At 46.5% G+C, this 18,228-nt stretch overlaps 1 protein-coding gene across 2 annotated transcripts in view; it reads left to right on the plus strand.

Moving 5' to 3' along the window:
* LOC142564968 (sodium/iodide cotransporter-like) overlaps nt 1-18,228 on the plus strand; it is a 58,695-nt gene that overhangs the window by 32,310 nt on the left and 8,157 nt on the right. Inside the window, exons 12-14 of one of the 2 annotated variants that reach the window (XM_075676193.1) lie at nt 6,873-6,959; nt 8,840-9,024; nt 12,632-12,732. In XM_075676193.1, coding sequence (XP_075532308.1) covers nt 6,873-6,959; nt 8,840-9,024; nt 12,632-12,732 — 373 coding nt within the window. The remainder of the gene's footprint in view (nt 1-6,872; nt 6,960-8,839; nt 9,025-12,631; nt 12,733-18,228) is intronic. The other variant, XM_075676194.1, reaches the window with a different exon arrangement.

Here is an 18,228-nt window from a genome sequence, read left to right on the forward strand (position 1 = left end):
ATGACTGGGGCTTCCAGCAAAAACTCGCTAATGTCATTTTGCCCTGCCCTTCAAAATTGCACGCGGACGTGGTGTGTCAACCGGGAGAGGAGTTTAATGATATGGCATCTCTTCCGCACCCAGCCTCTAGAAGCATTCACTAGTAGTGACCGAATAGACAATGCGCAGCGCCTTCTCGAATCCCATATGCAGAAATCAGATGAGAGCGTTGCGATGTTTACTGAAGATCTGGCCTGCCCTTTCCGTAGAGCCGACCCGGAGATGGCCGAAGAAGTAGCGCTATTTCTTTCGGGGGGTGAAGGAGCAACTGCCAGCCGGATTCGTGAGGAATCCACTGAAGACAGTGGCCGAATTCACCTAGGAGGCTTACCGCTATCTAACGGGCACTAAGCAGAGGTACCTCCAATGTGACCACACAAGCGCGCGAATGAATGTAGCGATTCTACCTTAGAGCTGCGGCACATATCTACGTGAAGTCATCCGAGAGATTGTCCGAGAGGAAATCTGGCAGCTCGGAATTTCTACCATGACACCAGCGGTGGCTTCTGCCGCTGATGTCGTCCCGAAGGAGGTCCGACAGGCCTATTCTTCGCCCGACTGGCAGGTGGTGCCACAAAAACTCACCTACGCGGAAGCTGGTTCTTGTCCACTTTCCACAATTTCGACGCTGCTGACACCGTCAAACACTCCGACGCCGACGCCGCCACCCCGAACGCCCTGCCGTCGACTGTCACCGCCGCTGCCAGCAACGCCGTATCGTAGACGGCTGATCACTGCGGAACGGTCTTACGGATAATTTTCTGCTCACTACACGATTCCGAAAAGCGATTTGTGGCGCACCACTGACGGCCGGCCCCTATGTTTTCATTGCGGCGAAGCAGGGCATGTTTACACAGCTTGTCCCTGTCGCACAGTTGGGTTTCCAAGATTACCGCCAGACTTCAATTACTCCCCATTTGACGCTCCACGTACCTGTGACGAAGCTTCTACATACTTTCGAACTAAAGGTTCAACGACGCCTCGTTTGCGCTCCCCATCTCCGGCTCCTTACATTTCACCAACCCGTCTGTAGAGGTAACTCCCCACGCCCGCACCGGGGAAGCTAGAGGTAGCGACCTCCGGGGGTGAGCTTGCAAACCGTCCAGCTTCCCAAGAGCCCCCATCACCAACAATCGACGACCCTACGAATTCGACTACTCCAACCTCACCCCATGTAACCGACGCCGTTACCACCGATCTTGTCGCTCGCATTGACGGCCACCGAGTGGCCGCTCTCGTTGACACTGGTTCGCATTTTTCGGTAATCAGTCTAAAGCTAGCCGAAAGACAAAGAGCAGTGAAGACGCCATTGACCGGGTACAACATCAGGACTGCCGGGAGCCAGTTGATGACACCGACTAGAATATGCACAGCCAGAATAGTAATCGCCAGTACAGCCTTAATCGCCACCCTTGTCATTTTCGTTGACTGCTGTAAAGAAATTATAGTTGGGATGCGTTTCTTGAGAGAGTACAGTGCAGTGGTTAATGTCCGGGACTGCATCGCTACATTTTGTGCGAGCTCAGACGACGCCAAGCCCACGGAACACCAGTGACCAGGCTTACGTATCGCGGAGAATGAAGGGACGCTTCCACCGCGAAGCTGTTGCCTCGTGTCTGTAACCTACGGCAAATTACACAGCGGCACTGGAGTCGCCGAACACTTCAACACGTTGGTACTGAGTCATGGCGTTTCCATCGCCAAGACCGTAATTAATGTGCTCAACGGACATACTCGCAAATTTTATCAGGGAACGTCTACACATTGTTAAGACAGTGCTTTTGCTTACTTGGGCGAATTTGCCCCAATAAAGAACTGCCTATCAATGCAGCGCGCGGCGCCTGCCGTGCCTATGCCCGCACCTGGGTTTGACGCAAATGTAACTCGAGCGCAAGAGCCTTCTTGATCTCATCACTCAGTTTCACAGCTGCTTCTCATCCGTGTCAAAAGAGAGACAGACGCCGCTCACCAAGCACCGTATTTTCATCGAAGCCGACGCAAGACCTATACGGCAGAATTCTTACTGCGTAGCACCGAACGAGCGCAAGGCAATACAAAAATAAGTGAAGACGATGCTTGAGGATGGCGTTATTCGGCCATCTTAGATTGCTTGTACATCTAGCGCCTGTTGTAATGGTGAAAAAGAATGGCGGTAGCATGCGCTTTCGCGTCGACCACCGAAAACTATCACATGACCTTTATGCACTACAGCGTATCGATAATATTATTGGACAGGCTAAGAAACAGTCGTTGTTTTTCGTCGATGAATCTGAAAAGTGGCTACTGGCAAACAGAAGTTGAGTGACACCGTGAGAAGGCGACTTTTGTGACGGCTGACGGACTTTATGAATTTCAGGTGCTTTCCTTCAGTTTGTGTTCTGACTCAGCAACATCTCAATGGACACGGTACTCTCAGGCCTCAAATGGCAAACTTGCCTTGTGTACCTCTACAACGTTATTCTCTGCTCCGCTGTGTTTGAGGAACACTTACCGAGATTGAAGACTGTCTTTGAAGCAATACACTAAGCTGATCTAACTTTGAAACCTTAAAGTGAGATTTTGGTTTTGAGCAACTTAAATTTCTCGGTCATATCATTAGCCATCGAGGTGTCCGACTTCCCCCTGATAAAATCGAGGCTATACCTAATTTTCCAAAGCCATCTGAAAACAGAAGACTATGCGATGTTCCTAGGACTTTGAGTTTTATATCGGCGGTTTATTATGCAACTTACGCCTATCGCGTGGCCATTATCACATCTCACGAGAGAAGATCTGCCCTTCGTGTGGAACGACAACCAGCAACCGACATTTCACGAGCTTCCTGCTACGGCTGCAGGCGCGTCCTGTGCTCACACACTTTGATGAAGACGCCCCAACAATTCTTCATACCGACGCTAATAGTGTCGGCTTCGCTACAGTGCTTGTTCAGCGGCAGGACGCTACCGAAAGAGTGATTGCTTGCGGCAGCAGGGCGCTATCAATAACTACTGCACTACAGAAAAAGAATTCCTCGCAACGGCATGGGCCATCCTGAAATTTCGCCCATATTTGTACGGCCGCTGTTTCACAGTTGTCAGTGATCACTATGCACTTTGCTGGCTGACTAATTTAAAATATTTGGAAATATAAAAATCGGGAAAGCCACTCACCGACGGCCGACGGTCTTTCTCGGTCTGCTGTCGAGACTGTAGTGCATGATGATGACGACAAGGCTTTTTTGGGCATGGTAGACGCTGTCGCTGTTGCACGTGATGAACGGGAGGACACAAAATTTGTTCCTGTTATTGATTCCTTAGAGGTAACAACAAGCGGTGTTCGCAGGTTATTCGCCAAAGGGCTGCGTTCATTTTGCTACGCTCTCCATAAAAAGAACTTTTCGTCTAGTGGCAGCAGCTAGCTACCTACTCGCCATTCTCGCGACTCTTAGGGAGGAAGTCCTACGTACCTGTCACGAGGAGCCCACCTCTGGCCACTTAGGCTAAACCCGCACATTGACAAGAATTAGGCTGAAATACTGGCCGAGGCTTGCGCCGTACGTTACACGTTATGTTCATACATGTGTAGATTGCCAGCCCCACAAAGCTCCACCCGTGAAGCCAGCTGGACTGCTGCATCCTGTTCGGATACCGAAAGCCCTGTTCGCACAAATTGTCGTGAGCCTTTTAGGTTCATTTCCAATGTGTACTGCCGCAAATAGATGGATAATCGTTGTCACAGATTATCTCACTCGATACGACGAAACGGGTGCTTTCCAACGGGGAAGAGCCGACGAAGTAGCAAAATTTTTTATCGAAGCTGTCGACCTAAGGCATGGCGCTCCCGTAGCGGTCATAACAGACAGAGGTACTGCGTTCACGGCTGCGCTTCTGGATACTGTTTTGCGACCGAGTGGTACCAGTCATCGAAGGGCAACAGCTTACCACCCCCAAGCCAGTGCGCGGACCCAACGCTTGAATAAGACTGTGGCAGAGATGATGAGTATATTCATCGATGTCAGCTACAAGAACTGGGACGAGATTTCACCTTATGCTACATTTGCCTACAACACGGCTCGCAAAGAGACAACACGTGAGACACGTTTCAGCCTCGTTTACGGCCGGGAAGTTACGATAATGTTGAACCCAAGGCTGCCTCACGAGTGCGGTGATGTTGAGACTATTGCCGAGGAGCTTACAAAACGCGCAGAGGAAGCCAGGGAGCTTGCACGTTTCCGAATCCAAGAACAAGAGGAATATGAGGACAGGTACTGCAATCTTCGGTACAGACCCGTCAAGTACAACGTCGGCGACCAGGCGTTGGTCTGGACCCCTATTCTTCGGCGGGACCTACCTGAGAAGCTGCTGCAGAGAGAGTTTGGACCGTACACAGTTTTGCGCTATATGAGTGATATGAATTTTAAAGTTGTTTGCCACAGTCCTTACTGTTCCATCCGCCGGAGGCATTTGGCCAAGGTTGTGGACATGCTTTGTATGAAGCCATACTTTTCCTAGTGACATCAACTTTGCACTACCTCTGCACTTCCTTCGGAACTCGGCGCATCTGGACGATTTTTTTTTTCAGAGAAGGCAAATGCTAAATCCTATATCGTCGCCACGGGTATGTGCCTGACCATGAAAACGACGCTGAGGTATCGCGCGGGTGAGAAAACAGACGACAACAATGTCGCGTTGACTCTTCATATAAAGTGCTGTTATCCGTCCTGTACGCCTGGTTTCTCGTCTCCTGCTGGGACGTGACGAAGTTGTCGTGCTGTTGATGCTACTTGTTTTTTGGAACAAGTTCGATTAGGGACTCACAGTTTTTTCATTGTTTGCGTCTTGCAATACTTTCAGTGGCCATCGGCCGTGTGACCATTGTCGGCATAGTGCTTTGGTACAGTTCAGTGTGCGTAATTTATTTGGCCCAAGCGCTCTCAGCCCCATGAAAGTGCTCTATTTTCCGCTTCAATTCCCCGAAGGTTTTAGCAGATTTCAATGACTTTAGTATTTCTATGTGTCAGTGTCACTGCTCTAACATATGTCCATCAATAATTTTCCCTGCTCGCGTCATGGTCCACACGCCTGCCGTTCAAATCTTAGTTGGAGCCAAATATAACAGCCAAAGGATAATACGCTGCTATTGCCTCATTTAGGGCATAAACGTCAGCAAGTGGATTACCGCTAGTATTGCTGTTTTAATGTTGCTTTTATTTTTCGCTTTCGTCTAGAGACAGATGTGTACCAGGTTAATGTAGGGCACAAAATATTCCCCTCACCCTTTATCAATCCATCGTTTAAAATGACTTAATATATAAGGCCTGAGTCGGTTGAATCGTTATGTCGTGGTCGCGCAAGGTAGTGTAAAGCTTTCAAGGAGAATGAAGGAACATTTTCGTTGCTTACAGAAAAACAAGAAGCTCCCTGAAATTACTTACTAAGATGTATCCGTAGCAGCGAGGCCTTTTGTTGCACTATAGATGCTCAACAGTGATAAACGCAGGCTTTGCCCACGTTTCCCGAGAACGGGTTGTAACACAGCATTTAGGTTTGTACGTAATATATTACTAGTATCGTGCGGAAGAAGTTTTAAACATCTGGGTCACTGGTAGTTTTGGGAGAAAATGAAGAAATACTCAATTTCTCCTGCTTTAGATGCATTATACGATGCGATTACAAAGTGTTCCCGCCTTTCTATGAGAAAAGGAAATTATCACCGAGGTACATGCATTCGCCGGGAATAGAGCTATAGAAGTCGTGATTTAGGGCAACAGTTTAACGTAACAAAGTGAGCACATTCCACATTTCACTCATCGCATAGCACCAATAATGAAACCATTATCTGCTTAACGCACTTGTCCATTTCTTCCTGTTTATGTACACTAGAATGATTTCTACCACGGCTTTGTCCCTAATCTGCACTGAGAAAATCTTGCCTTCAATGGAAGCGCCCAGAACTTTAACTTCTATCACTTTCTTGTTCTTTATCAATCCATATTAAAAATTATTTTACGGAATTCTGCACGACAGGTCAGTACAGATGGAATGCCGTGACTGTATTTGAGCTACGTTTCTTGTTGGGCTTGTGAGTTGTTCGTCGTACACGGGGAACAGCACATAAATCCCAACAGCACAGGACAGAATAGCAGGTAGACATTGTGTAAGCTGTGCACCTGCAGCCATATGCGAAAAAGCGCTGACATTATCGGAAACTAACGCCAATGCGCGATGGTCACATGCATGGCCCTGCGAGTGCACCTGTGTTCAAGCCATTCATTTCCTCTTGCGGCCTGTTTGCGCTCCCTTCGAGTACCTGTACTTTTCCTGTTTAGTTGCGATGATCAGTATGAAAAGCTGTCCACCTGCAAAATAAACGTTTTGGCGAACGTACGGCGCTGTGATTGTACTTCGGGTACCTGTCTTCGACATCGAAATTCTGCGCTTTTACTCCATACGACAGTCAATATCTGTTACATTGTTCGACAATATTTATTAAGCTGCCCCTACTGATTTAGCAATTCTCGCCATATGTGACAAGAGGCGGATACAATATGACTTGCATCGCATTGCAAGATTGGTACTTTATTGTATACTGGGAGCATCTGTTTCGACACTTCACCGTCCAGAGCACTCCGTAGGCCCCTTGTACAAAATTTCTATCTATCTCAGTTGGCCTGATGCCCACTAAGCTGTGCTCGGGATATTGTGGTCTTTCCTTTGCGTCTTAATAAGGTGTCAGGATCGTTTGCGGAACATGCGTGAAGCACGCGTCCTCTGCTTGAGTATTTAGACGAGTGCAATTGATTGAGATGTCTTATTTCTTGTAATAATTACATCGTTTCCTGTTTCTACGGGCAGCTGTACATGTCGTTTTATTGCTCTGCGGCGGGACCATTCGCTGGACTGTTCCTGCTTGCTTTGTCTTCACCATGGGTAAACTCAAAGGTTAGCAGAACTTTTAATGGTTTTATAATGTTGATAGATCTTTGTAGGTTAGTGTGTTTTGATCGACTAAAAAAGTCCATTATTTTACAGGAAGGCACTGTGCAAGCTTGAATGAATAAAATAATACAATGGTTTTAAAATGTTTACAGCTATGATACGAATAATCAAGTTGACAAACGAGAACTGCAGACGCCGGTTATGAAGAAGTGTCTATTTACATTGACATGTTCGGAGCGAGAGAAGTGGCCTTCTCAATGTATAATGACAAAAAGAACACATGCACAATATTTTTCAATGAATGGAGCTTGAATTCTTTTAGTTCTCGCTTCTTTTAACGGCTTCTAAGGCAAACTTTACTGAAGGTTTACAAATGTGACTGACATTGAACGGCACTGCAGCATGGCGGTGGCTTTCTTTATGGAGAAATAACTCAGCCGTGGTCTTTTTGCAAGCCAAGGGAGCAAGGGATGTTGTGCTAATATAAGTGCAGTTTTCAAAAGCCAGTCGTTACACGGAGCTTAGAAATTCAACCTTATGCCCAATAAAAAAAGTAGATATACGTAACTGAAAAGTGCCTAATCATTTTATCACCGTACACGCATCCGCCATAAGTAGCATACAGTTGTCTCTGAAGGCCACTGTAGCGGTGTCAATGAAGGTTTCCGAGTAGGGAGACTCTGTGAGCACTGCAGCTGTGGGTGCCTTTCAGATGGTAATTGAAATCGGGTTACATTTCACAACGATATAATCGTAATATTTAAGTGCAGCGCTAAAGAATTGACTGCGACACTTTGCTTGCCTTGTTCACGGTTCATTTTGCATGTTGCAACATGGCCAAGCTTTTATTCAGTTTCAGCTTCCAATTGTCGTATTTCTTGTACTTTTGGACACTAATTTATCTTTATTGCGTTCTGCAAACATTATTCTTCGCTAGTAAAGGAAGTTGTTCTTGCTACGTATGAACTCTCTCCTACTCCTAGGCGGCTTTTAGTTCGCGCACGAAAACACACAGCCTTCTTGAATATCTATAATGTGGAAAGATGGGGGAGTTGGCGGTCAGTAGTCATACCGTGTGGGTGAAGGAGTGCACTGAATGGGACTAAGTGGAGAGAGCACAAGGAATCACGATATGAGGCGAGTGCTGCGTTTCCTTGTCATCTCTCCGCTTTGTCCGCTTCAGTGCACTGGTTCCCTCCCCACCCCCCCCCCCAATATACTAAATTGAATAGGTGCTTTTATAGATTGCCCCCCCCCCCTTGTCATTGCGCCCTTATAACATCTGTGGCAGGCCAAAGGGCACCGCCACGGTGTCATTAGCTGGTTCAATTAGCCCTAACGCAAACAAGGAACTAGTTAGATGACATTTAAACCATGAAAGCTAGTAATGTTCTACGTGGCTAGGGTTCCACCCATGTCGTGACAGAGGTGAAGTATTTTACTGTCTTTGTGTATCAAAACGAGGCAACGTGATAGAGTTGTCTTTGATTTTCTTTCAATTGATTTAGTTTTGTTTGATTTGACGTAACCAAACATTCTGATGCTGGATACGGTACCTCAAAATAATACCAACGGGCGGGAAAATACCCTGCTAGTAAAGAAGGACATACTTTTACAAACTGTCGGGGCATGTGGATGTGCAGTACCTCATCTCATTTGCGCTTACGTCTGTTATAAAGAAAGCTGGTGCACCTGTCGGAATCATCTAAGTATAGAATGTTTATGGCACGTTCAGGGGCAGCTTTGTGGTATATTCCAGCGCAGACTAAATTTATTCCTGAACGCACACCGAGAGCATCTATGAGAGGTTTTCTGGACGTAATTTTTTTCTCTCTAACTTGATTGACAGGACTTTCATTGATCATGAGCACTGTACTTTCTAGGGCGTGGGCAGCGCGACAATGCTGGTCTGTTCGTTCTTACTTTGGCATGCTATCGGAAGAAGCCTCTCGGATATAGCACCACCACCGTTGCTTCCAAAGACGCTCGACCGCTGCCCGTTGTCATTAAACATGAGTGGCTACATTGGAATACCTTCAACTGGAACTGACATCCACCCGGTTACAAGGTTTGTTTAGTTCACACGTCAATATTTACACTGCCAGTAGAAAATTTGTTACCAGTGGCCGTTTGTGGTGCCTAAATGGTTGAGCACAACTGGGTGTAGTAAAACCCAAACTTTCTGCCCTTACCTCAGTATAACAGTTTACCCAAGGAAGCTTAGTTATCGAAAATGAGTGAGTATGTAGGAAAACAAAGCAGGTACTAGGGAAGGACCGGAAAAAAAGACATTCTGAACAAATGAGTTAGAAAAAAGTTTACGAACTGCAATTCCGGCGTCACTCACAAGAACAGTGTCTGTAGCGTTACGCATCCCTACGGGAATTCACGCCTAATAACTTTGTAACACCTAGGAACACCTTGCACTGGTTATTCGACTACACCAAACAAAATTTCAGCTACGCTCTTGTAGAAAATGTTCCGCTGACTTTGGTAGAACGTGGGATTATAGCCACAATAAGAAATTTAATGGCACCGACAGCGTTTCCGGAAATAAAGCTGTGATTGTGCGAGTTCACGGAAGCCTGCTAGCGTTTTTTATATGTCATGAGGTGCTATAACCTTCATGTTGTCTTAACTCCTTTCAATAGCAACGTTTACTCAACATTTACTATGCACATACAATATGAGTGTAGAAATTTACTTTTAGAGCGCAGCTCTTTGGCGTCCGTTCCTGGGTTTCGCGTCGTCGTCGGCGTTGTCGTCGGCCTCGTAACCAGCTCCGCCCCCCTTTCATCCCCCCAGCGCTAGCAGTGACCGACTGATACCGCTGGATGCCGCTGACGCCGCTAGAGAGTCAAGATAACGTGACTGCATAGAACACCGTCGCCGCCATGCAGAAAGAGGAGGAAAGGGTCCCCCCCCCCTGTTCTTGTGTGGCGGATAGGGTGCTCTTCAGTTGCCGACGCGCCGGTTATTTCACGTAGGCCCCGGCACGTCGACGAATACGTGACCACCTTCCCACGGCTAGACCTGGTTCTTAGCGCTGCGGAAGCGAGGGTATCATATTGTTTGTGTCGGCATCGGCGGCGTTGTCCCTGAAACCAACTCCGCAGCTGGGGTTGACTCACTATCGGCGTCAGCGGCATCAGTCAGTCGCTGCTATCTCTTCCCTCCTCCCTTTATCGTGTTGTCCGCTTGCTGCGCGCGCTTCTGCCCCCATCGTTTGCCGCTGGGTGTACACGCCGCCCCCCTCCCCCCTCTTCCTGCGAGTCTCCGGTTGTCAAAGCGCCGGCTCGAACTTAATTCCTTTCTTCGCTCCTCCTCCAATGCAACCCCTGTGCGGTGGCAATCAGAGAGCCAGATCGGTGGCGGCGGATCTGTATATGTGCACCGCCCGAGCCGAAATTGCCGCTGCCGTTCGCCCTGTGCGGTGGTAATCAGAGAGCCAGATTGGTGGCGGCTTGACATAAAGACAAACAGCAATTTCCTAACACTTATGCGGGAGAACATGCCGTTCCTCTCGCTCGTAACGCGTCCCACGGCTGTGACAACCTCGCGAGGCACTTGTATAGATCTCGTCTTTGAGAATCAAGCATTGGTGTACCAAGTCGAACATATATCAGTCTATTTCTCCGACCACAAAGCTTCCTTCATGACTGTCAAGAACTGTTAGTGGAGTCTTTGTTAAAGGAATACGTGTGAAAAATAAAAAAAAAATTCCGTGATAGCGCATACATGTGTTGCTCGATTTCTTTGCCTCAATCTATCGAAAAGGTGAAACAGCTTATTTGCTGCGCTCAAATTTCGCATTAGGAAGTAACTTAATCGTCGGTAATTTTTTCTTTAGCCGCTTAAAAACACAGACTGTGTTTGTGTGTGAAAGAGAGAGCAAGGCGCAAACACAAAAATGTGGGAGGACGCTTAAGTTTCGCATTTTAGAGTGGAATGGGGTATTCAAAGATCACGGACTGCTTCTCACGCTTCCCGGAACTGCAGTTTATGTAACCGTCATGTTTTCCTGGACACGCTGCCGGCGTACGCTATGTACGAGGGCGAGCTTCCCGTGTTTTTTAAGCTGTTGCATGCAACCGATACTCCTTTCCATACATAGCAGTCAACGCTGTGGATGCTACGCAAGATGTTCGGTCAAGAAAAATTTTATCCCCACGCGTTCCGTCTATGGATCTTTGGCGCGGCAACAGCGCTCGCTTGCGCGAGCATGCACGAGCGGCTCCTCGCGACGGGTCGTAAATAAAGAAACCCGTAAAGAATGACAAAAATAAAAATGATCTCAAACAACCCATTAGCAGCCGTACTCCATATTGTGTTTCTAAGGATTCAAACTTATTTCATTTTATTCTGAGCCTGTATAGAAACAGTTGCGCACAATTGCGGTCAAAACACATCGAACTCTATCCAAGTGTGAACGAAGCAACAACAAGAACTATCTCTAGCCTCCGCAGCGTTGACTGCTATGTATGGAACGAACTAGAGTGGGCCGTGCCGCTCCTGCGAAGACAGACCCCCAACGGCAGCTAGAAAAGGGGCTTGTGTTTGAGTTTCCGCGTCACAAAATTACATTTTCAAGTATAAAATTACAAAAGAACGCTATCATGCCTGTAAGTTCTTGGTAAGTTGTACTTTACAAATATTCTGGCGCATTTTAATTTGAGAAATTCAATTAGTTCATTAACCCCTATGCGCCACGCAGAACGCTTCCGTAGTTCGCGATGCATGGTTCAGGATGATTTTCTGGGCCGCGAATACCAGCACCGACGTGCAGGCCGACACCGCCGTTGGATATTCTGCCACACGGGGCTCTTAAGAGTGTCCGCATGAGAACTCCACGCCGTGGCTGGCATGTGGCATTTGCCTAAAGAAGGGCCTGCATTTTCACTTGCTTTCTTAAGCACTCCTTGGCACAAGTTGAACATGGGAATCACTACTGCATCTAGTCCATCACCATGACACGACCTCATTTCTGTTATATGTGACGCATGCTTATCACGAAAAAAAAAACGCAAATGCCATGCGTTACTTTGGAGGACAATGTTTTCCTGTAAAGAAACGAGAGAATGATGCTTTATGTAGGTGACGTTTTCTGTAGCAAATGGTTGCCCAATTGATCTGAATATTACTGAAATGCCTCAGTGGAGAGGGAAGGTTATATATAAGAACAGCTTTACCTACACATTCATAGAATGTGCAAATGGAGAATTTCTTAAGACCATGAAAAATTTGCGGATAAAATATTTGGCCCAGTCTTGCAGTGAAAGAAAGTAACGTTTTCTGTACCGCCGCAAAGCCATTGATCCACGTCAGGTGTATGCCATGGCACCCCACTGTGTACATGCACTTTGTATTTCTTTTTGGCATGCTGCTATTACTGCGTTATTGCATATTAAATATTTTCTCTTTGTTTTGCTGCAATGTCGCACCGTATTGTTTTGTATAAGTACAAAGCCTTTATAGAAATGCCACGCTAGAGCTATTCACTTTTACGAATCAAATGAATTCAACCAAATCGCGAAAATTGTGGGCAAAAGTTCATGAGAGCGAAAGCCTGGTGCTTTTGTCCAACTCTTCCACTTGCGCCTGATGCTGTATATTATGCACCATTTGAGTGTTCCGACGGCACCTAACATTACTGTACCACCTGTCGTAAAACGCAGTTCGTATGTGTTCCCACTGTACCTGGTGTCTTTCTACTGGATATCCTTCATTGGTGCCCTATCAACAATCGTCTTGGGAACTGCTGTAAGCCTCCTGACTGGTGAGTTCCAATCATGAATACTCTATCCGCGCATAGATTATGATCGCAAGGTTAGAGCAAGAACAAAAATTTACCTAATGCGCCTCGATTCATATTTATGGAGATCAAATATGTAGCGTTACTACCAGGCATCAAGTGCATACAATTGCAAATTTAGTTATCTAACTGTTCGCCAAAAAAAAGTTTTTCAATCGCCGTTTGCGCCGTATTATTACGCGAAACAAATGAATGAGGAAGAGACCATTTACAATATATGCACAAGTGTAGGACCTCAAGACACCAATGTGAAAAACTTTCTCACGTTGAGAGCCCAGAGGCACCTCGTGGACTTTCTAGCGTTGTCTGGTTCATCGAGAATCTGTGGTTTGGGGATATTAGACAGTTTTAGTATACCGTATATAAGCATAAGCAAGGAGTTGCGTTACCGTTTCGTGATGCACACTGCACATTCGTTGTACCTAAACGGTGGAGAATCCATTACGCACGCGCATTTCTTCAACCTAGTGCGACAATGCAGTACAAGCTGCAGTCAATGAAGAGCGCTGTTCTCCCGCGCAACGGGGTAGCTCGCCCGCTGAACATCGAACGCTGTTATTATGCGCTGTCTGCATTCGCAGAAACACCACATTGTGATAGCCCGAAATTTTACTACACTGTCGAAATATTAGGAAACTGCGAGGGTTAACCATATCTGAGTGGCCAACCTAGGTGATATCACATTCGGTTAAAGTGACAACGTACAGCTGGCGTTTGTAGGGCCGGTTTTACAGGTCATGCAGCGTCTCCCTGTACGGATCCATGGCGGGTAGCTTTACTGCCGAAAAAGACACACTCAGTTATGACTAGTTCGTACCCCTACTACCTGATCGCTCCCTGACGATGCGGTCTCGGAACTTTTTGATCGCCAAAAATAAACCTTCCCCCGATTCCATGTTATCCACTCTGAAAAACAGGAAAAACAAGCACGAACTATCTCACCTTTTGCTGTTTCGAAATCCCTAACTCAGGCACTTGGAAAAGACTATAAAGCGTCAAAGATGGCTAGCGGCGATCTCATTTGGAACTCCGCGACGAGAAACTGCATAAATTAGCATCGTTTGGAGATATCCCAGTGACAGTGGCCCAGCACGATGAATACCACCCGTGGTTGTTTTTCCGATAGTGACGTCATAGAGCTTACAGATGTTGAGCTATTAGAAGGCTAAGGCAAAGAAACGTAACGTTACGAGAATTCTGCTAAGCGGCGACAGAACAGAGGTCAAAAGAAGGCTTCTGATACCTTTGGCTCAACTGCGTGCCCTGAAAGTGTTCGCGCAGGTTATATGAAGATTCGGGTCAGGCAATATGTCCCAAACTCTCAGATGTTTCAAATACCAGCGATTTGGTCACAGTTCGCGGAACTGCTAGGGCCGTCATACTTGTTCGAAAAGCACTGCTCATCAGCACTACTGTGAATCGAGTGAAAACTCTCTCCAATGCGTGACCTGTGATGGGGAGCAGGCTGCGTACTGGCTTCGTACCCGTCATAGAAAAAAGAAAAAAAGAAATTGTGATAAAAACAATTAAATTAGGGGTGTTTTACGTGACAAGACCGGAAATAGTGACAATCAAAGTAAATGAAAATATCTCATTCAAGGAAACACACAGGTGGGTGCCCTACCTGCCTAAAGTCAGTTTTGCCGAAGTGAGCCGTCATGCGTCAGCGCCACAACGGCCTCCGGCGGCTGTCCGGCCCACCCACAGTGAGCCGGCAGTGATGCCATTCTTCTTCTTGACGACTGCAGCTAGCACTGCTCCGCCGTCACAGAAAATCGGACCACAGAACTTCCGGGTTGGTGACTTCCAGGGTTTCGTCTCTCGAGGCGAGGCCTTCAAGCCAAACAAACAGTTCGAAAGAGAGGTTGTCGAGCTCCTCGGAAGAGGTGGAAAGAACACCCAGTCAGGCCGCGCGAATCTCTTGATTGCTCCAAAACAGACAAACCACGCTTCAAAACACCCGGAAAGGGCTATGTTAGCTAATTCCTAACAAAATAAATGGCCGCGAAACACATCATCTACCTTTAGTAAATACGCAAGGAGACACTCTTTAGAACCAGGCATCCTCTCTAGGAGTACATTTCGAGCACATTTCCTGTAGATCCCATTTCCGAGATACATTTAAAAAAAATACCAGCAAGAAGCAGAGTGACTGCCTCTGGGCCGGAATGGCACATCCAGTGAACTATACGATCATCCACTTAGAATGGTAGAGTTCCAGACCTCACTGAATTGTTGTAACAAGTCCGCTCCAGGAAGGCACATAATAATGTATGAAATGAGCAAACATTTACACCCTGAAAGCCAGACAGCACTACTGTCACTCTTTAACTCCACGTTTTCTGCAGGCTACATTACGTCCGTCTGGAAAAAAAAGCAATCGTAATTCATATTTTCACAGAAGGCATGTGACCCGTCCTCACCCCTTAGTTATAGGCCTATAGTTCTGACACGTTGTCTACAAAAACTATTTGAGAAATTGATTAATCGGCGTCTTATTGAGTTTCTTGAAAGCTAGAAAATAGTCGACCTCATTCAGTGCAGTTTTAGGGAAGGTAGATCCACAACACATGGCATTGTCCATATTGAGACCAATGTCCGTGATGCCTTTGTCTACAAAAAGGAATTTTCTTGTGAGTGTGTTTAAATATCGAGAAGGCATACGACACAACTTAATCCTTTGGGATCCTTCATGATCAGTCTGAAATGGGAGTCCGAGGCAACTATCTGAATATGTTTCAGAGCTACCTCTCCCATCGCAAGTTCTGTCTGAGTGTTGGTATCATTCCGTCTTGTACTTTTACGCAAGAAGCTGCTGTTCCGTAAGGTGGTGTTCTGAGCTGCATTCTTTTGATTGTCAAATTCAACTCGCTCCACGCCGTCATACCACGTAAAATGTTTCATTCTGTATATGTGGATGACATTCAGATGTGTTACAAATGACATACGCGATCCTCTCTGCAGAGGATCGCGTATAACAAACAAATCCCACTAGGGCTATTGTGTTTGCGGCCTCATTGAGTGTAGTTAGAGCCCTAATGATTCCATGAAAACGAAAGAACAATGTTTTTATTGAACTGTACGCATTGTTATGCTCTGCTCATAATGTTAAAGAAATCATCATCCTTTGCTGGGTGCCTGGCTACAGTGGCATAAAAGGTAAGGAAGGTGCTGACGAGAACATTACCTCTGTAGCTTTTAGCGACAGTAACACAAACAAAGACATTCTAGCCACTGACCTTAAACCATACTTACTTCACAAGCTTAATAACGACTGGCAGAAACAGTGGGGCATTCGCGTATCCAATAATCTGCAAACCCAAATTAGGGCACTGGATACCGGAGAAAACAACACGATACAAGGAAGTGTTCCTTTCTCGATTAACGATAGGTCACACCTTCAGCGTACACTATTGCCTACTGACTGGAAGTGACCCTGCCTCAAGTCCAATGTGTGGCTACAGCCTTACATGTCCTCGTCCAGGGCAAGGAGATAGAAACTGAGCGTAAAAGTTCATTCATTCCGCGTATCATCAGCTTATTTCCCTATTCCTGGCATTTTTTCTTAGTAACATGCCGCTATTTAACCTGCAAACAGTTTTTAGCTGTTGAGATGAAGTTAGTGTCTTAGAAATCATTTGGCGGGCTCGTGTGGAGCACAGCCTCGCCTTTTAGGTTCTAGTTGCACTGACAAATTTTTACAGTACATGCCTCTCAGCTCTTGCTTTACTTCAAGAGTTCTGTGGAGGCCGAAGTGTTTGCATGCATCCTTTTATATCACTTCTTCATACCGAAGCTTATATACATTTTTTATCAAGAGTCAATGTCATTATTTTGATGCTTACATATTTTATGCAGTTGACAGTGACCTGCTTTTAGTCCTCCTTACATCGACATCAGATCTACCTTTGCAACTCAATTTGACTATATCATACCTAATTCACAATTCTTTACCATGTGCCATGGCGCTCTTTGGCCACAGCTGGGCCTTTCGCTATTAAACGCCATACATTATCGTCGTTGAGGAGGTCGACCTACAGCGCCATACGTTTACTGCACACTGCGGCTTTTTATGTCTTGCAGCAGGTTTGACCCTTCCGATAGTATTATTTGATGCATTACCACGTGCGCAGCAGCTTTTCACCTTCGCGTGTTACAGGAATCGGCGCCCGTCCGGTCGCATGTATTTTTATCGTCTTAGTTCTTAGGGAGTTTTTATGAAAACTGTCAAGATGAACCGAGTCGGTCAAGCCATTGTATTGCCGCATTTTTCAATTTCATAAAAAAGTAGCGCTATTGAGGGCGCATACCTGTAACACTAAGGATAATTAGGTAATGTTTGTTACTTCATCGCGTAATAATGCAGCAAACAAACCCGGCAAACGGCGCATCGGCCAGGGTAGTAGAGATGGGGCTACATATAAAATTGCAGAGTCAGTTATGAGGGCTGTCCTCTGTGCGAGGTATACGCAAGATAACTAAGCCGCCATGGCAAATGAAATCTTCGGAGCTTGGCAAAAAAACAGGTAACCCCGCTTTAAAAGCTATAGATTCTCCGCGTCAATAATTATAGTGGTGAAGGCTTTGAATGGGCATCAGCTCTTTGTAAAATTGACTCTCATTTCATTTCCTTCAATTTATTCCAGAGGGTTTGTAAATAGTGGCGATCAATTAATACTAAGATTGCACCTAACATTTCTGATCGTGACGGTCCCATTGTGATTGCAGTAGAATGCAAAAAAACATTTTTTGATTGCTAGGGTTAATGCCTCAGGGCATACGGGCGTATTGGATGCGGGCGAATAAGGATGATTACGTGAAAGAAACGAAAACTTACGAATCTAATAAAGTCCACGAGGGATCGATAATGTGGTACCTGGGTCCAAGCAGTGTAATGGCTATGATTATGCGGCGAAAGTCCCGCTGCTGTGAGGTGCCCGAGCCTGGTCGGTTTCAACGCAGAGCACACCCACATCAGATGGAGAATGTTGGCTTCAGCATTGCCTGATTTGCAGACTACACACCCAGGGCGGGGATATAGCTGGCGAAAGGGAAACCCCTACCTCGATCCTCCGAACCACGACCTCCTCTGCACGGGGAAGACTGCGGGGGAGGGTTACCGCACACAAAGGTATGAGAGTACGTGTGCGGCGCCCGAGGTACTGCTCCTCCGAGGAACTGATTCAGTGTCGATGTAGAGGTCGCTGGACGTGTCGCAGAAACTGCACGGCTTTGGAAGCTCAGAAGTTCGGGTGGGATCCACTCGATAGATATTTGCTGCGGTATGCGTACCGCGAGAACATGGATCTGTTGATGTATTTCCGGGCTGGGATTGACGCGTCGCAGGAGCCGCATCACCTGAAGGGCATCAGTGCTGATGACGATGCTGGCCGTGGGGACCATGGGGAAGGCTGCCACTGAGCGCAGCGATTCTCGAACAGAAAAAAGTTCGGCACAAAA

The sequence above is a fragment of the Dermacentor variabilis genome, chromosome 11, assembly GCF_050947875.1.
Source record: "Dermacentor variabilis isolate Ectoservices chromosome 11, ASM5094787v1, whole genome shotgun sequence".
Taxonomy (NCBI): Eukaryota; Metazoa; Arthropoda; class Arachnida; order Ixodida; family Ixodidae; genus Dermacentor; species Dermacentor variabilis.